General features: G+C 42.4%; 1 protein-coding gene across 1 annotated transcript; it reads left to right on the top strand.

Annotated features, from left to right (window-relative positions):
- Positions 1 to 377: 377 nt before the first annotated feature.
- Positions 378 to 16,255, top strand: LOC310853143 (sodium- and chloride-dependent GABA transporter 2-like; the record flags this gene model as incomplete). The annotated part of the gene is made up of 15 exons (XM_083757381.1): positions 378 to 387; positions 498 to 692; positions 2,837 to 2,971; positions 3,863 to 4,003; positions 4,385 to 4,466; positions 4,960 to 5,092; positions 5,495 to 5,629; positions 8,162 to 8,265; positions 9,594 to 9,718; positions 11,233 to 11,345; positions 11,673 to 11,810; positions 13,379 to 13,481; positions 15,287 to 15,387; positions 15,539 to 15,709; positions 16,103 to 16,255. 15 exons carry the CDS (start codon positions 378 to 380, stop codon positions 16,253 to 16,255), a joined length of 1,839 nt encoding a protein of 612 aa, XP_083613507.1.
- Positions 16,256 to 17,882: the final 1,627 nt, after the last annotated feature.

The following is a 17,882-nucleotide window of genomic DNA, read 5'->3' as shown; positions in this document are numbered from 1 at the left end:
ATTGTATTGTCACATCAGACATCACAGGTTTACAAGGTAAAAAAAAAAAAGTGGGTGAAATTAGTTTTCATGCATAGTTTCCATCGTGTCGTTATTTCTATAGAAAAAAAATCAAACAAACAAGAAAGCAAAAAACAGTACCTGAGATAAGACATAAAGGTGTGGGAGCAATAGCAGCAGATCATAGATGTATACTTTGAATGAGTCTTTTTATATTGTGGCGTCGCTACTATTACTTAAGTTAAAATATCCGAGTACTTCTTCCACCACTGCTCAGCGTTATGGACATTCAGAACTACCAACCTGCACACATTTTGTGTACCAACCATGCAATTCTAGGCGTATAGACACCTAGAATTGCGTGGTTGGTACACAAAATGTGTGCAGGTTGGTAGCTCTGGACATTCATTGGAGCCATTGGTCTAAAGTAAGAAAATAATGATTAGCGTATCATTGTGAAAAAGCTTCAGAAAACAGGTGTCCTAATTGACTTGCAGGAGACGCGGCCAGTGCAGGCATCTCCAATGGCTCCGTCCGGCCCAAGCAGCAGGCTCTGCCGCAGGCGGAGCAGAAGTTGGAGGAGAGAGGAGAGTGGGGCAATAAGATTGAGTTTATCCTCTCTGTGGCTGGCTCCATCATCGGACTGGGCAACATGTGGCGCTTCCCCTACCTCTGCTACAAGAACGGCGGAGGTAAGGGACTTCACAGGACTATGCATCAATGCTTCACGTGCATGTGTGTGTGTGTGTGTGTGTACAATAGTGCATACAATGCGTGCATGTATTGTATGTAGTAATGCAAGTTTTGTGTATGCGTGAGTATCTGTTCAATTGCATGCATGCAGGTAGGTATGCATGTTCTTTTGTATGTGTATAATGCAGGTGTTCATACGCATGCAAACATGTCCGTATGCATTTATACATGTTTGAATTGTCAATAGTTGCAATTATTGACTTGATAAAAGTTAATAGGAGAGTTAAGCGCTCTGCAAATCTGTGTATCAACGACCAATGCCAAGAACGTTTGATCAGAGTAATTTGTGGGGGCGTGCTTGTCTAGCTGGTATATCAGAACCCCCCTCCCACACACACACACACACACACACACATACCTAGTCTCTCTGTGTGTCTCTGTGGGGTGGTTGGGAGTCAGGGGTCAAGGGTCAATAAGGTCAGACAGCTGTTGTTGCTGGATCGCACAGCGTGGCTGAAATCTGAGCGCTCTGCACATCCCGGGGCTGCCCAAAGTCACTTGGAACACACAGAAGTTGCATGAGTGCGTGCGTGCATGAGTGCGTGCGTGCATGAGTGCGTGCGTGCATGCATGCATGAGGTGTGCGTGCGTGTTATGTGAGAGAACAGTGATAATGATGTTTGTTAATGATGTTAAGTCTGGGCACCACTTTGGCTTCGGTTCCTCTGACATTCAGGGACAGAGGTGACAGGTAAGCCCTAACCACACCAGAGGGTCGCCATGGTGACAGGTAAGCCCTAACCACACCAGAGGGTCGCCATGGTGACAGGTAAGCCCTAACCACACCAGAGGGTCGCCATGCAACTCCTTGCAACAACTACTTAAGTTGCAACTACTTGCAACCATTATTCCCAATGGAAGTTGCAAGAAGTTGCATTGGTGTGGTTTGTTTTGTTGCAAGGAGTTGCAGCTGGTGTGGTTTGGGCCTTAGATGATTCAAACAGGTTTATTGCAGAGAGGGGCAAGCAGTGGTGGAAAGTAACTAAGTACATTTACGTAATAGCACTTAAGTACAATTTTGAGTTATTTGTACTTTACTTGAGTATTTTCAATCTCCAGTACTTGTACTCCACTACATCTCAGAGGCTCATATTGTTTTCTTCATTTACTCCACTACATTTATTTGAAAACTTTCGTTACTGATTACTTAGTAGATTTAGATTATTATTACAAAACATACAGTAACCACTTCAGCGCTATATACATTTCAGCCATTTTAAAATAGCAGTTCTACAAGCTCACAATGCGTTGTGATGTGACGCATTTTGACCTTGTAGATCTGCTATTTTCAAAATAAGACTGAGCTTCTCTTCTTCCCAGCTAAGTCCTGCCCATAGACTGTAAAAGAATATGGACAAAGCGTTCTCCGGGTCTGATATGGACGTAATATGAAGCCAGTCAGTCCTTGAATTGTAAATCGCCATCTTTCTAGATCCGTTTGGGCCCAGCTGGCCATTGGCTGGCCCAGACAACGAGGCGGGACTTCCCCCCTTCTTCTTCGTTGGTTTTTATTTTGACTCGAACGGGGGGTGGCTCCCGATCATAGACTGTAACGGTAGCCACGCCCCTCAGAACATACGCGACTTTATGGTCATTTTTTTAAATAAATGGGACCATAATTTTCCACAAAGAATATCATGACAAGCAGAAAGTATTCATGACCATGTTTATTAAGGTAATACAGTCTAGGTGAAGTTGGGCCCAAATACATGGACCTCTATGGAGTTTTTTTGGGCCCAATGACAGACAGCGCCACAACAGGCCACTATATGAAATTTCAGGAAGTCCCGATTTCCTCAGTGGCTTCACAAAATACCTGTCTGACTGCCCCCCTGGTTAAATACCTGTCTGACTGCCCCCCTGGTTAAATACCTGTCTGACTGCCCCCCTGGTCCTGCCCCATGCAGGAGCTAACTAGTTCCATATTGGTAACTTCGGTTCCAACAGCCAAGAGCCTTGGTGTTGTCCTGGACAGTCGGCTCTCATTCAAAGCACTCCTTACAGAGGTCACTCGGCTATGGGTCAGGCATGAAAGAATCCTGCTCCAACCTCCCCGTCTTAACTGTTCCTCTCTGCCCTCCAGGAGCCTTCCTGATCCCCTACATGATCTTCCTGTTTACCTGCGGAGTCCCTGTGTTCTTCCTGGAGGTGGCTCTGGGACAGTTCACCAGCGAGGGAGGCATCACTTGTTGGAGGAAGATCAGTCCTCTGTTTGAAGGTACAACGTCTACTCTTTCTGGTACAGCAGTAAAGGTGACTCTGGCAGACTCTGTGTCCAACGTGGGACTGCATGGTCCTTTTAGTTTTGAGAGAGGCCACAGAGCAGATTGATGGAAGTTGGTGACAATAAAAGGTGATATTAATTTAGAATCTAAGAGACATTCTTTAACTTTAACCTCATCCCTAAACTTAAAGCTACAATCTGTACATTTTGTCTACCCGACAGAAGGATAAATGTCTCAATGGAAGTGTAGAGAGACCACCTCCAACTCTCTGAATTAACTTTGCACATCAACTGATATCATGGGCCCTATTTTATCCTATTTTATTCCTAAACTTTTTTTTAATTTTTACTATTTCGAAAGACTTTTTAAAATCGTTCAACTACCTGATCGATAGATACGTTGTGAGCTTGTAGATCGACTATTTTAACTATATTTTTTCATTAGTTCAAACAGCGAATCTACAAGCCCACAACGTGTCGATCGGCTAGTTGAACAATTTTAAGATGTTTTTCCAAAATGGTAAAAAAAACAACCCAAAAAGACGTGTAGGGATAAGGGGTAAGGAAGGCACTGGATAAAACAGGGACCCATGTGTGCAGGTCTAGTCTAGGTATATGGCATGGGGGGCTCCATCTTGCGCCAACCCTTACTCCTTATCCCTAAACTTATTTGCCATTTTTTACTATTTTAAAACATTTAAAAATAGTTCAACTAGCCAATCTACATCGACACGGTGTTAGCTTGTAGATCGGCTATTTGTACTATTTTTTTAAATGTTTTAAAACAGTAAAAAAATGGCAATTAAGTTTAGGGATAAGGGGTAAGGGGTGGCGCAAGATATAGGGCCATATCTGTACAGTAACAGTTGGATATGATGTGTGCAGGTCTAGGTTATGGCACGCAGGTCATAGTGACTCTCCTCAACTTCTACTACATCGTTGTGTTGGCCTGGGGTATCTTTTACCTGTCCTTCTCCTTCGCCTGGGACCTGCCCTGGTCCTCCTGCAACAACACGTGGAACACAGGTGATATGAATTAATTGATTAGTTTAATAAGCATGGCGTTAATAAAACAGGTTTCAGACTGGCCATAGCCTGGGTGATAAATGATACATTCACAAAACATAGTTATAGATGGATTTGAAAACTATTCAGGAATTTTGCTTGTGCAGTCTGCACGAGAAATGTCATCAGCGTGGCGGTTTGCTGAATTACACACACACACACACACACACACACACACACACACACACACACACACACACACACACACACACACACACACACACACACACACACACAGGGGTGAAAACATAATCTCCCCCTACCCCTGTATACAGTAATAAGTTCCATGTCTGTGGAGAAACTGGAGTTGCATTGAATGACAGCTGGGCTTTTCCCCCTCAGAGAACTGCGTGGAGTACCAAAGGAGAGTGGACAACGTCACAATGGACCCAAACGCTACCTCACCTGTCATGGAATTCTGGGAGTGAGTTTTCCAGACATCTAACCTCTACTCCAGTGGTTCTCAAAGTGGGACCCAGGGGTCCTTGGGGGGGTTCCAGGGGGTCCCCAGCTAAATGATTTATAGTTATAGTAGCTATAGTATTTATATTTGGTTCCATTTGTACACTTTTAGAATTATGGGGATCCGCGGCCTAATGCTGCTGGAGCAAACTGGGGTGGTGCTTGAAATTAAAAGGATCGAGAACCACTGCTCTGCTCAATGATACATTACGTATTACTAGTGATTACTGATTACCAGGCATTACTTCTGTATACTAAACCCCCACATTCATATCTATACCCCTCCCCCCGAACTCTGACCAAGTAACCCGCTCAACTAACCATTCATTACTAAGTTAAATTAACGCAACTGCGACTCTCTCTCTCTCTCTCTCTCTCTCTCTCTCTCTCTCTCTCTCTCTCTCTCTCTCTCTCTCTCTCTCTCTCTCTCGCTCTGTCTCTCTCTCTCTGTGCAGGAGGAGAGCTCTGAGGATATCCCCGGGCATCGACCACATGGGCTCTCTGAACTGGGACCTGGCACTGTGTCTGTTCATTGCCTGGGTCATGTGCTACTTCTGCATCTGGAAGGGGACCAAATCCACAGGGAAGGTGGGTAGGGGGACGCTAGTGGATCTCCTGGGTCCAATCCGGCATAATAATCACATCCTCAATGTAGTTTTTAATTGTATTCATTTGTGACAGTGAGGTGAAAGACAGTAAAGAGCCTTGGGTCGAATTCGAACCCGGGTCAGCTGCAAGAATGACTGTAGCCAGTTACTAATGTACGTAGCATGCAGGTGAGCCACATGGCACCCCTAGGAGTAATCCTGACGTGTGTCAGTGCAATATCAATATCTTGTTATTTCTATGAAATGCCATGTTTTTTTCCTCTTGTTAAAGCAGTTAAGTGAACATTCATCATTGTTATTATCAGTAATGTAGTGTGTGTGTGTGTGTGTGTGTGTGTGTGTGTGTGTGTGTGTGTGTGTGTGTGCACGTTTGCGTGTACAGGTGGTATATTTCACCGCCACCTTCCCGTATCTGATGCTGATCGTGCTGCTGGTCAGAGGACTCACTCTACCTGGAGCTGCCATAGGAATCAAGTTCTACCTTTATCCTGACCTGGGAAGACTGGCTGATCCACAGGTACCATGACACGACTGACTGACTGACTGACTGACTGACTGACTGACTGACTGACTGACTGACTGACTGACTGACAGACACAGACACACAGACACACACACCTAGGCTGCTTATCCAGTGGCCAGCCTGACAGCGTTTCACTCCCCATCTCTCTCTCTCCCCGTTTCCTGTCAGTCTACTGTACACTATCAAATAAAGGCAGAAAACAAAAATAATAATTATATATATATTTCAACCATGAAGAAACAATATAGTAGCAATACACTTCAGTATACACTAAAAGCAGCGTCGCAGCGGTTGTTTCCGGATTGCTCTGCAACCCCGTTGGGCGAGGGGGCTCACCAGATGCAGGCATCCCAGGGTTCTGTGCGGTGGGGCGGGGATGGTGTCGTTGTGTGTGTGTGTGTGAGGGCCCATCTGTGCTCCATGAAAGAGTCCCGGAGCACAGAGTTCACGCAGAGCGCCCGGACACCGCTGGGCTCGCAAACACAAAGAAAAGGCCTCGGCCAGGAGAGAGAGGGAGAGATGTCAGAGTGTGTCGGTCAGCTAGAGACACGACCCCCCTCCACAGCTTAAACTGGTCCAGACCGGCTCAGAACCAGACACAAGACCAGTCAAATGCTCAGTTTTGGACCCTTACTGGTCCATTTGGTTCCATTTGTACTTTTTCTGAGTTACGTTAACACAGAAACTCATGCATTATAACATGGTATCTTGTACTGAGGAATACTAGTGCTGTGCACATTGTTTTTACACAAAGCATTTTCACACGATTGCCTTTATTTGAACATAGACATTTTTCGATGCTACTCAGATAGAGTAGAACATTTAGATAAAATTATTTTTTTCAACTGAAATTTCTGTGAACATTTTTGACCTATAATGACATGCCAAAAATAGGGATGCCAGGTTGGAAGTAGTTAATAAGTAGTGGACCACAAGATGTGCCTAACGTAGTAACGTGTCCTAGTGTCATATTGGTTTGTTGGTCAGTGATTACCTGAAGTTAATGAGAACATGTAAACACTCCACACGTGTGCCCTTCTGCATACAAACACAATAATACACCTGTTACAAACACACATCGACACGTTTGCCTCGACTCGAGGCAAATGTGTGTAAATTTACTTCTTAACGTGGGGTCCAGGGAATTAATTTAAATGTAATGTATCTGTCTAGATTCTCTAGAAGTTAGCCTAAAGAGAGAATGTGCAGTGTTAGAATGATGATTCAGATCATAGTTATCTCCTCAGTTACAGCCTTTTCCACTGGTTGGGAACTGGTTCAGTTCAGATTCAGAACCAATTCTTAGTCCACGAGCCAGAGCTCCAAAATTATTCAATTATTAATTGAGTGTGCAAAACCATATCTATAATTGTTTAGAGGATCAATATAATATTATATAATAATGTTTTGCATATTTTCCTATATAATGCCTAATTTGCATAAATGTGTAATACAATAAATCATTGTCTTCGTGTAAGTAATCAACTGGGGAAGTTTCATGGGGATCATCATCATTTTTCGACCACGGTCGAGATCATGGATTTCACAATGCCACGCCAGACTTCCCGGTCCTTCATTGCCATCCCCAGTTCCTGCTTACTGATGCCTGTGTCCCTAGTGATCACATCAGGGAACAGTTTTCTACCTCTGGTCTGTTTTGAGGCAGTATTCCAGAGAAGAAGGGAAGATAGAACCTCACCTTCTGGATCGGACTAGTGAAGAAACACGAGGAAGGTTGCCATATATTAGATCAGTCGATGGGTGGCTCTTCCAAGAGAGATTTTGCGCTCTCATTAGAAGGCGGGTGTAAGTAAGTGCCATCCAGCCGTTTCTCTAATTTATTTGAAAGTGTCCATGTCTCGGAGCCATGGCACAGAGTAGAATCGGCTCGACGGTCGTCCTAAATATTTTTTCTTTGAACCTCTGACCACGATAATTAACCTGATAATTAACTCATAATTGATTCATAGTGATAATTAAGGTTCTAATTTCTGAGCTCTGGCTCATGGACTAAGAATTGGTTCTGAACTGAACCGGTGGAAAAGGGGTCATAGTGTGTGACAGTTTTTCTACTTCACTTTAAATTACTGCAATTACAGCAATATTTTATTTTATACCATTTAAGTGGTATAAAAGTCAATCAGCTATATAGTTATGTTAAACTACATTAGGCTCGCAATTCGCTTATTGTAAGATGGCTTCTTAATTAATTGCTCGCTAATGTTTGTTTACATAACCAGGGTTATGTTATAAGTTATAACCTACAGTTTTGATGTGAGTTTTGGCATAATATGTTTGGAAATATTCGAATGCACTTATGCACAAGATTTGTATCTGTATCGGCCGATCATCAGAGAACCAATTTAGTTTTTATTCAATTTTAACCACTTTCAACCCGGCTTCATGTCGATGTCGATAGGTGAAATGTTTTCTACATATGTACTTGGATATTTTCGCTTTAAATGCAGGTAAAACGTTAGAAAGCCACCGTCTCAAATAAACGTGATGTTTATTGTGTGTGTTTAGGTGTGGATGGACGCCGGCACTCAGATCTTCTTTTCATATGCCATCTGTCTGGGTTCACTCACTGCGCTGGGCAGCTACAACAAATACAACAACAACTGCTACAGGTAAACACTCATATCAGGAAATGACTGGCACATCAAGGCACTGTAATTAACCACATATCACGTATACTGGGGGGAACATTTGAAAACAAATTTAATATATATTGATTTATTATTGATAGGATTCAATAATTGTTCTTGCCATGTCAACAAGTTGATAGGAATTTGTCTTGGTTCATACTCAACATATATAGACAACCATAGATACAAAAACAAGAAAGACAATACACTACAAAAACCAGAAGCACATTCAGTTTTTTTAAAGTGCTATATGCATATTGCTACATACATACATCAGCCCAACTGTGCCCAATGAGTCAAGTTCGGATGTCTAATGGCTACGAGGTAAGTGCTATCTCTGAAGCGAGATGTTGAGCTCTTGATACTTCTATCTCCTGCCTGATGGGAGGAGATTGAAGAGGTGATGTGCAGGATGGGAGTTGTCTGTTATGATTTTTTTTAGCCTTCCTAATTATTCTGGTGGAGTAGAGTGAGGAAAGTGTAGGGAGGCTACATCCAATGGTTTTTGATGCGCAACGTACTACTCTTTCCAGCTTCGGTTTGTCTTGAGAGGTTGTGTGACCAAACCAGACAAGCATGGAGAAGGTGAGAACACTTTCAATAGTGGCCCTGTAGAAGTGAGTCATGGCTGCTTGGCTGACTTTAAACTTCTTAAGCTGCCGCAGGAAATAGAGACGCTGGTGTTATTTGCTTATTATGATGTAGGTGTTTTGATCCCATGATAAGGATTCATGGATGGTGGTCCTGAGGAACCGGAAGGAGGAGACTCTGGTCCTGAGGAACCGGAAGGAGGAGACTCTTTCTACCTCTTCTCCATTGATGAAAAGGGGGGGGGGGGACTCGAGATATTTTTTCTAAAGTCGATGAACATCTCTTTGGTTTTAGAGATGTTTAGAATCAAGTTGTAACTCTCACACATCTCACCAGCTCCTCTACTGCTCTGCGGTAGTCGGATTCATCCCCGTTGGTAATAAGACCTACTACAGATGTGTCATCAGCAAACTTATCCATCATAACTGTACTAAAGTTAGATTGACAGAAATGAGTATATAATGAATACAGAAGTGGAGAAAGGACACAACCCTGGGATAGGGATGTCATGATCATGATATGGATATAATATTGTTTCAAGGATCACGTTTTTTCGATCACGTTTTTTTGCTTCCGATCCGATCATTTGAAAATGACGTGATCGGCCCCGGTTTCCGATCACCCGATCGGCAATCGGCACAACCCGAATTATTTACGAACCATTTTGGAAACGAACGATTCCATTGCTTGGCTAACAACAACAAACAACTGTTTTCCAGAGACTGCGTGTCGCTGTGCGTCCTGAACAGCGCTACAAGCTTCGTGGCGGGCTTTGCCATCTTTTCCATCCTGGGTTTCATGGCGTACGAACAGAACGTCGACATCTCGGAGGTAGCGGAGTCCGGTGAGTCACCCAATAAGCTTTACCCATTAAAGGGACATTTCACCACTGGAAGAAACTGCAGTCACTCAATGTTAATAGTATTTGTAGTAGATAACAGTAGCACAATTTGAAATTTGCACCCTATGGCCAGAAAAATAATGAAGTCTGTGTGTTTGACTGGATTGCTGAATTCCTACAATGCCCATAATGCTTTAGTGCACTTCCCCTCCTTGTGGCGAGGGGGAGGGCTGCATGGAGGTGTGACTTTGTAGTCCAGGAAAGAAGTGAGACCACATTTTCATGACAGGTTTTTGGTCATGAACATGGCGTTATGACTAAAATATAATAAAAAAACATATCACACACATAAAAACCCCAGGAAAGTGTTTCTGTGTCCTAAACATCATTCAAATAAGCTCTGGTTGCAAAAGTGGCCCTTTACGACCTGAGAACTGATTCTACAAAATGTCTTCTAAATCTTGACAGTTTTCTGAAAAACTTATCAGTGGTGCTCAAACCTTTTCATGTCAAGGACCCACATAATTATATGTATTTGGCCGCAGACTCCCATCTGAAAATATGTCGTTCCAGGGACCCCCCAGAAGCAAATATTTGAGTTAAAAACGTTCACTGTGAAAGAATAGATATTCAAAGATTTTCAGGATTTTGTAAAAATGGCAGATCTACAAGCTCATAGCGCGGAAAGTTTAAAATAAAAGTCTTTGAAAGCTTTTTGCCTTTAAGTGGTGATTGACAGGAAAGGAGGAGAGAGAGACGGGGAGTGACATCAGGAACTGGACTCAAACCCGCTGTAGGCTGCATTAGGAGCCTAGGTACCGGACCGCTGGGCCCGCCCGGGCCCATGTTGTTACTTTTAGTTCCCTGCATGTGTTTTATTTCTTTTAATAGTTCATACTCATTTTAGAATGGAAGTCGACGCCGCTGAGATGCGGGTGCCCAGATTTCAAGAGGACTGACTTGTTTATTTGAATGTGTTCTTCTTTCCAGCAAGTGTTTCGGATGTGCATAAACCTTTTACAATTTGTCCTTATATTTTCAATCAATTCAATTCAATTCAAAGGGCTTTATTGGCATGAGAAAACATACGTTTACATTGCCAAAGCAGAAAGAACAATACAACAATACAGCAATACAATCAATACAAAAAAATAATGTACATTTGAAGGTCAGAATCTTCAATAGATCAAATTCTATGTACCCAGGTCACTCGATGCAGGTATAGTGCAGGAATATACACAATGATTAGTCTTTAGGGTGGTTGTGTTCCATTTGATATCCTTCTCCTATCACAGCAACTCACAAATCTTGCTGCTGTGTTTGCACATTGTTGTACTTCGCCCAGCAGATATGGGATTTTTTTGTCATTGGTCATGTTTTCAAAATCTCTGTGTGTGGTTGTAATCTGTGGGAAGTATGTGTCTCTGATGTCTTGGTACAATGGACAGATGGTTAGGAAGTGTAGCTCGGTTTCCACTTCATTTCATCAACTGGTGATTTGTCCTGTCTTCATTCAGGTCCAGGGCTGGCGTTCATAGCCTACCCTCGTGCTGTGTCCATGATGCCATACTCTCCTGTCTGGGCGGTTCTGTTCTTCATCATGATCGTTTTCCTGGGGCTGGACAGTCAGGTATATAGACCTTACACTTTACAGCATTGTTTCTCAAACATTTTCATGTATTTGACTGTGGACCCCATCTGAAGAGAGAAGATAAGAGAAGATAATTGTGGTGTTAAAATATTTCAATATTATTAGATTTGTTCACAAATTGACAAGTGGTACTGGCGGGAGGTCAAAATCTATTACACCCCCCGAGCAAGTAGGTGTGCTCAATTTCCCTATGGGTAAAATGTTTCCCCACTGGTGCGGTGGTGGACCCGGGGTTAAATGGTGGCATTGATGTTACCGAGTGCAGCTTTACGTGGCGTAAACATGCTTTTGAACGTGTGTTGTCAGTTTGTGTGCGTGGAGAGCCTGGTGACGGCCATAGTGGACATGTACCCTGCCACGTTCCGCCGCAAGAACCGCAGGGAGCTCTTCCTGTTGGTGGTGGCGTTCGTGTCTTTCCTCATGGGCCTTGTGATGCTGATGGAGGTGAGGGCCACACACTACACATACTGTACACATACGCATGCTTTTGAGGACGTCAGCGTTTTATGATGGCGACGATATGAATGCCATTTGTACAATTTCTTTGCATTTTAACCCTAACCCTGAAGCTCAAAATAGCCGACGTACAAGCTCACAACAGACAAAACGCCTGAGCAGAGCACACACACAAACACACACAAACACACACACACACACACACACACACCCTCACCACACACTCACACCCTCACCACACACTCACACACACACACTCGTGCACAAATAGATGAATGCACGCACACACTTCCTGTGGCTGACGCTGGGGGTCACACCTGGGAGGTTGTGGGAGTATAATCCATGTCAGGATGCTCTGTTCTGGAGAAATAAACTGTTCATGCAGTTCACTCATTTTTGCCTCTGACACAGCTGCCTTCCAGAGCTCTCTCTGCAGCGTGTTAAAGCGCAAATAACATGCATTTTAAAACGGCTTTTAATATTTAATAATCATATGGTCTATGTCCCTCAAAGTTATTTCTAATGGTTTGAGCCTCAATCACCACTCTGATATAACCAGGCCTTGTCAATTCTTTCTGGACTTTGAAAGCAGTTTTAGCTGCAGTACCACAATGTCCTGAGGTGGAGAGGGTGCTGATATGCAGATTATTTAATATTTGAGTCATTATAATACTCATGCTAGATAACACCAGGCTTGTTTCCATTCCATGCCAGCTTGGAAAAAGTGGAAATGCAAATTTGCAACTGAAGACTGAAGAAATGGAGGAATTATACAAAGTAGGGTGACATTGATGACATCACGATGAGACCAAAATCAGTCGAGCTGTTTCTGAGAGCAATTTCCATTAAAACACCCATATGACATGAAGGCCTGATTGTTCAAAATTGGTTATTTGTGGGGATAGAAAACACACATGGGAGCCCCAAAAACACAAAAGAAATTGAAAAAGTTGAATTTTATGTTATAGGTCCTTTAATGTAGGAGAATAATCTTTAGAGCCTGCTTTTCACATTTAGAGTGTTTTTATTTTCAATTCGTCACATCAGGAATTGAGGAATGGCCTGACATACAATATTCAACCTAAGAAATTAGAATGATCTCTAGAGAATTGTTTGATTCCCAAACTTTCTTGTCCCCAGAGGGAGTTTTTGGGGCATGATATTTGCTTGATTTGTGTAGTATTTATTTGCTTTGTTTTGTCTTGACCTGTTCTGTCCACTTCTCCTACGTACTTTCAGAGTTCAATTAAAACCCATTCTGTACGGGAACCCCTTTTGGTGTTTTAACTATTGAAAAATAGCAGACCTACAAGCTCATAGCGCGCCACCGAGTGGCGCGCTACGAGCTTGTAGGTCTGTTATTTTTGAAAATTGTAAAAAATGTGGCACAAATCTTTGAATATATATTCTTTCAGAGCAAACTTTTTTTCTTTTCTTTTTTTTGACGTCAGGCGAAAATGGGTTAACACTCTGGACTGTGCATAGTGTATTTATGTCCTGTAAAATGAGGTCCCATAGTCATAGTATACTCAGTGTATATCTCTGTCTCTTTACAGGGTGGTATGTACGTCTTCCAGCTCTTTGATTACTATGCAGCCAGCGGCATGTGTCTTCTCTTCATGGCCATCTTTGAGACCGTCTGCATTGCCTGGGTCTATGGTGAGTTGTCCTGTAGATGTCCCATAGGTCCTTAGTTAGAATGGTCTATGGTGAGTTGTCCTGTAGATGTCCCATAGGTCATGGGTCTATGGTGAGTTGTCCTGTAGATGTCCCATAGGTCCTTAGTTAGAATGGTCTATGGTGAGTTGTCCTGTAGATGTCCCATAGGTCCTTAGTTAGAATGGTCTATGGTGAGTTGTCCTGTAGATGTCCCATAGGTCCTTAGTTAGAATGGTCTATGGTGAGTTGTCCTGTAGATGTCCCATAGGTCCTTAGTTAGAATGGTCTATGGTGAGTTGTCCTGTAGATGTCCCATAGGTCCTTAGTTAGAATGGTCTATGGTGAGTTGTCCTGTAGATGTCCCATAGGTCCTTAGTTAGAATGGTCTATGGTGAGTTGTCCTGTAGATGTCCCATAGGTCCTTAGTTAGAATGGTCTATGGTGAGTTGTCCTGTAGATGTCCCATAGGTCATGGGTCTATGGTGAGTTGTCCTGTAGATGTCCCCATAGGTCATGGGTCTATGGTGAGTTGTGCTGTAGATGTCCCCATAGGTCCTTAGTTAGAATGGTCTATGGTGAGTTGTGCTGTAGATGTCCCATAGGTCCTTAGTTAGAATGGTCTATGGTGAGTTGTCCTGTAGATGTCCCATAGGTCCTTAGTTAGAATGGTCTATGGTGAGTTGTCCTGTAGATGTCCCATAGGTCCTTAGTTAGAATGGTCTATGGTGAGTTGTCCTGTAGATGTCCCATAGGTCCTTAGTTAGAATGGTCTATGGTGAGTTGTGCTGTAGATGTCCCATAGGTCCTTAGTTAGAATGGTCTATGGTGAGTTGTCCTGTAGATGTCCCATAGGTCATGGGTCTATGGTGAGTTGTCCTGTAGATGTCCCCATAGGTCCTTAGTTAGAATGGTCTATGGTGAGTTGTCCTGTAGATGTCCCCATAGGTCCTTAGTTAGAATGGTCTATGGTGAGTTGTGCTGTAGATGTCCCATAGGTCCTTACTTAGAAGCACCTCTTACATTAGAAGTAATGACAAAAAGAGAAAGTAGTTTCGGGTAGGCGCTTATTGGTGATGTTCTTTTAATATATATTATGATGTAATACTTGACATATTACTCATTCAAAATGAAAAAGAAGAACTTTATCCACAATATTCAATGCATGCTAAGGGGCGATTCATACTCCTATTTTAGAGCCGAATAAAAGTCGGTTCGGCTCTGTAGAGCCTACAATTTGACGTCATTTGAGGTTCGGGGGGGGGGGGGGGGGGTACCGTCCTAAAGTCGGCTCTTCGGTGCTACTGAAAATTTCTGAGGAGCCGAAATCATTTCGGCACTACAGCGCCGAAACAGCGGTAAAATAGGAGTATGAATCGGCCCTTACTCTGAAGAGGAGAGGAAAATTGGATATTTATGTGATTACCGGTAAATTAAGTATGTCGTGTTGTATAGCCCACTGATTGGTAGACCTGACATTATGCAGACCATTTGGTTTGGTCCTTATATTTTCAATTTTATATATTTTATTTTATTTATTTTATTTTTACATCCATGCTGCTGCTGCTGATTATTATCTTGTTATATTCTATTGTGGTGTTAGCACAGTCTTTGCAGGACGTGTATGCCACCTAACCTTTCACTGCTTGATTCTTATACTACTCTTGATGGGCTATGTTTATGTACAATATTTTGGCCAAAGCTGTAAATGGACAATAACATACAGCATGTTGACGCCGGTATCCCTGGTTCCTTTAAGACCCAGTGTTGTAAGCTGTGTCCTTGTTTCTCTCCGGCTATTTTCCCAGGTGCGGATCGCTTTTACGATAACATAGAGGACATGATTGGCTACCGACCAGGACCTTACATCAAGTACTGCTGGTTGTTCTTCACCCCAGCCACATGCATTGTGAGTGTCAACACAACACGACGCATGATCGCAACGGGTTGTGGACTTGTAGATCTGTTATTTTTTCATCTTTATTTTTATTTATTTTCCAAAATGGGGACACCACGGTCAATGTGATTAAACGCTATATATCTACTCCTTCCCCCTGCAGGGTACATTTGCCTTCTCACTCATCAAATACACTCCGCTGAAGTACAACAACGTGTATGTGTACCCGTGGTGGGGCTACTTCGTGGGCTGGCTGCTGGCTCTGTCCTCCATGGTCTGCATCCCCATGTGGATGATCTACAAGATCAGCATCACTCAGGGGACACTCAGAGAGGTGACTTCTTTCCAAAGTGACTACTTTCCAAACTGCTGTGTAATGTCCTTGTCATGGGCAGAAATCTCTTCTCTTCTCATCTTTTACCAGGGGGAATTACAGTTTATGTAGCATTGGAAGATTGTGGAAGAGATAGTCTGGTTTGAGAGGTTCCCTGGTGTATCTGTGTCAACCTGTGACATGCTTCCTCATGGCTAGTAGTGCCCTTGACCATTCCAGATGATGAGAATCTTGGTCTTTTAGCTTGTTTGCTTTGACCACTGTAGTTTGACCACTTTTTTCCATCATCAATTCAGCGCTGTGTTCCGCCGTGTGTTGTATTTTAAAAGTTAAAGAAAGTAACACAAACTAAAAGCTCACAATGCATGTGTGTGTGTGTGTGTCTGTCTATAGCGTGTCCAGCTGCTCATCACGCCATCTGATGACTTACCAAAGACCAAACGGGAGCAGGAGAGGATGCTGGCCATTTTTGCTCCTGAGGGTGACGGCACCGCAACCAACATGAACGGCTACTTCCCCGTGCCCGAGAAGGACTCCAACATCTGAGGTTCCATTGTTGGAAAAAAAAATCTTCAGCACGTCGAACTCTGGCCTCCTTCTTGAAGCTGGCGGTGTGTGTGTGCCTTTCTCTCCTATCCCTCCGTTGTCCTTTCTTGAGAAGGAGAAAATGCGGAGATGATATGATATACACAGTATATAGTAATCTGTAGTGTTAGGAAGTACTGGAATACCATGTAAAGGGATTGGATTATTCTGATTACCACATGGACAAAACCACCTACCGCATAATGTGTTACAGACAGTGTTCAACTTTAGAATATAGTAGTTAAAGGTATAGGGTAAGTGGTCTTCTTTGGTTCAGATAGGTGTTAAATGGCTCTGATATTCTGATCAGAATACTAGTAGTAGTAGTAAGTAGTGGTAGTAGTACTCATTGCGTATGTGTTCGGTAACAGGAGTCTCTGTCTCTCCAGCTCTTTAATACATTTCCAGGTTGGGATACCAATTTGATCCGATCAGGATAGAGAACTCATATCAGTCTCTATCTGATTAACAAGTGACATTGGAAGTGTTGACGGAAATAAGTGACAAAATCGATCTGTAGTGTAACACTATAAAGAATTAAGCCATTACACGGGTATTCTCTCCTGATTGGCTGTAAATGTGTCACCTACCTGAAAATGTATTTTCCCTATGACTGAACAAGCACTCAGAATACAGAGCTTTAACCTTGGAACTAATCTTAGGTACCTACCTTTAATTACTTACTGAATTACAGAGAACCATATTTACTGGGACATGGCGTTTTAAACTGTACAAACAATTTGTGAATTGATATAAATATATTGTAAGTGTATCTATCTTGTTAAAGGATTTCTGATGAAGTTGAAAGTGGATGACATTACTGACAACAAGTCATTGGATAATATAACAATGTGTACTTGAAAGGGTCCTTCCCAGCCGTGGCAATGTGAAGAATCGATCAGAGGTTGTTCCCTCATTAGGTTTCTCAACTTTATAGCCAATAAACAAATTTTCCCCCTTTTTCATTATCGACACAATATCAACATTGAGATATTTGGTCGTCTGTTGTGTCGCACAATAATACTGAGAATCTAATAATACTGAGGATGTATGGGTACAGTCACTCCATCATTTCACGACTTTGTATATTGTTATATTATTGCTATATGGCTCAAATAATTGTTACCTTTTCCTTCTTTACTTTACAGGAATGATGGTAAACTATTATGCTGTACAGTAGGATTGCAAATGAGACTGAGAGGCTGTACTGTATGCTTGATGTTGCTAATCAATGAAAATGTGTTGTGATGTGTGAAAATTGTTCTATATTATCATACAACAGATATATATGACTAATATGAAATGTGTACATTTTAGTTTCATTTTTTTGTGTATAACATATGACTGTACAAAGAAATGCGAATTGTGTAAGTACCTTTTGAAATAAAGATGTACAAATTAACTGAGTTATGTTGTCCTGGTTCTATTTTTATGATCATATCTAGGTTATATTTTGTGTTTGATGTTTTATTTATTTATTCAATATGTTAAAAACATCCTCACACTGGCTTTGTGATCTTGTCCTGTGGTTGGATTATTAGCTAGGTTGCTGTGTGTGTGTGTGTGTGTGTGTGTGTGTGTGTGTGTG

Source organism: Protomyctophum parallelum (assembly GCF_964188405.1).
Source record: "Protomyctophum parallelum genome assembly, chromosome: 22".
Taxonomy (NCBI): Eukaryota; Metazoa; Chordata; class Actinopteri; order Myctophiformes; family Myctophidae; genus Protomyctophum; species Protomyctophum parallelum.
This window is presented reverse-complemented; position numbering and strand designations above follow the sequence as displayed.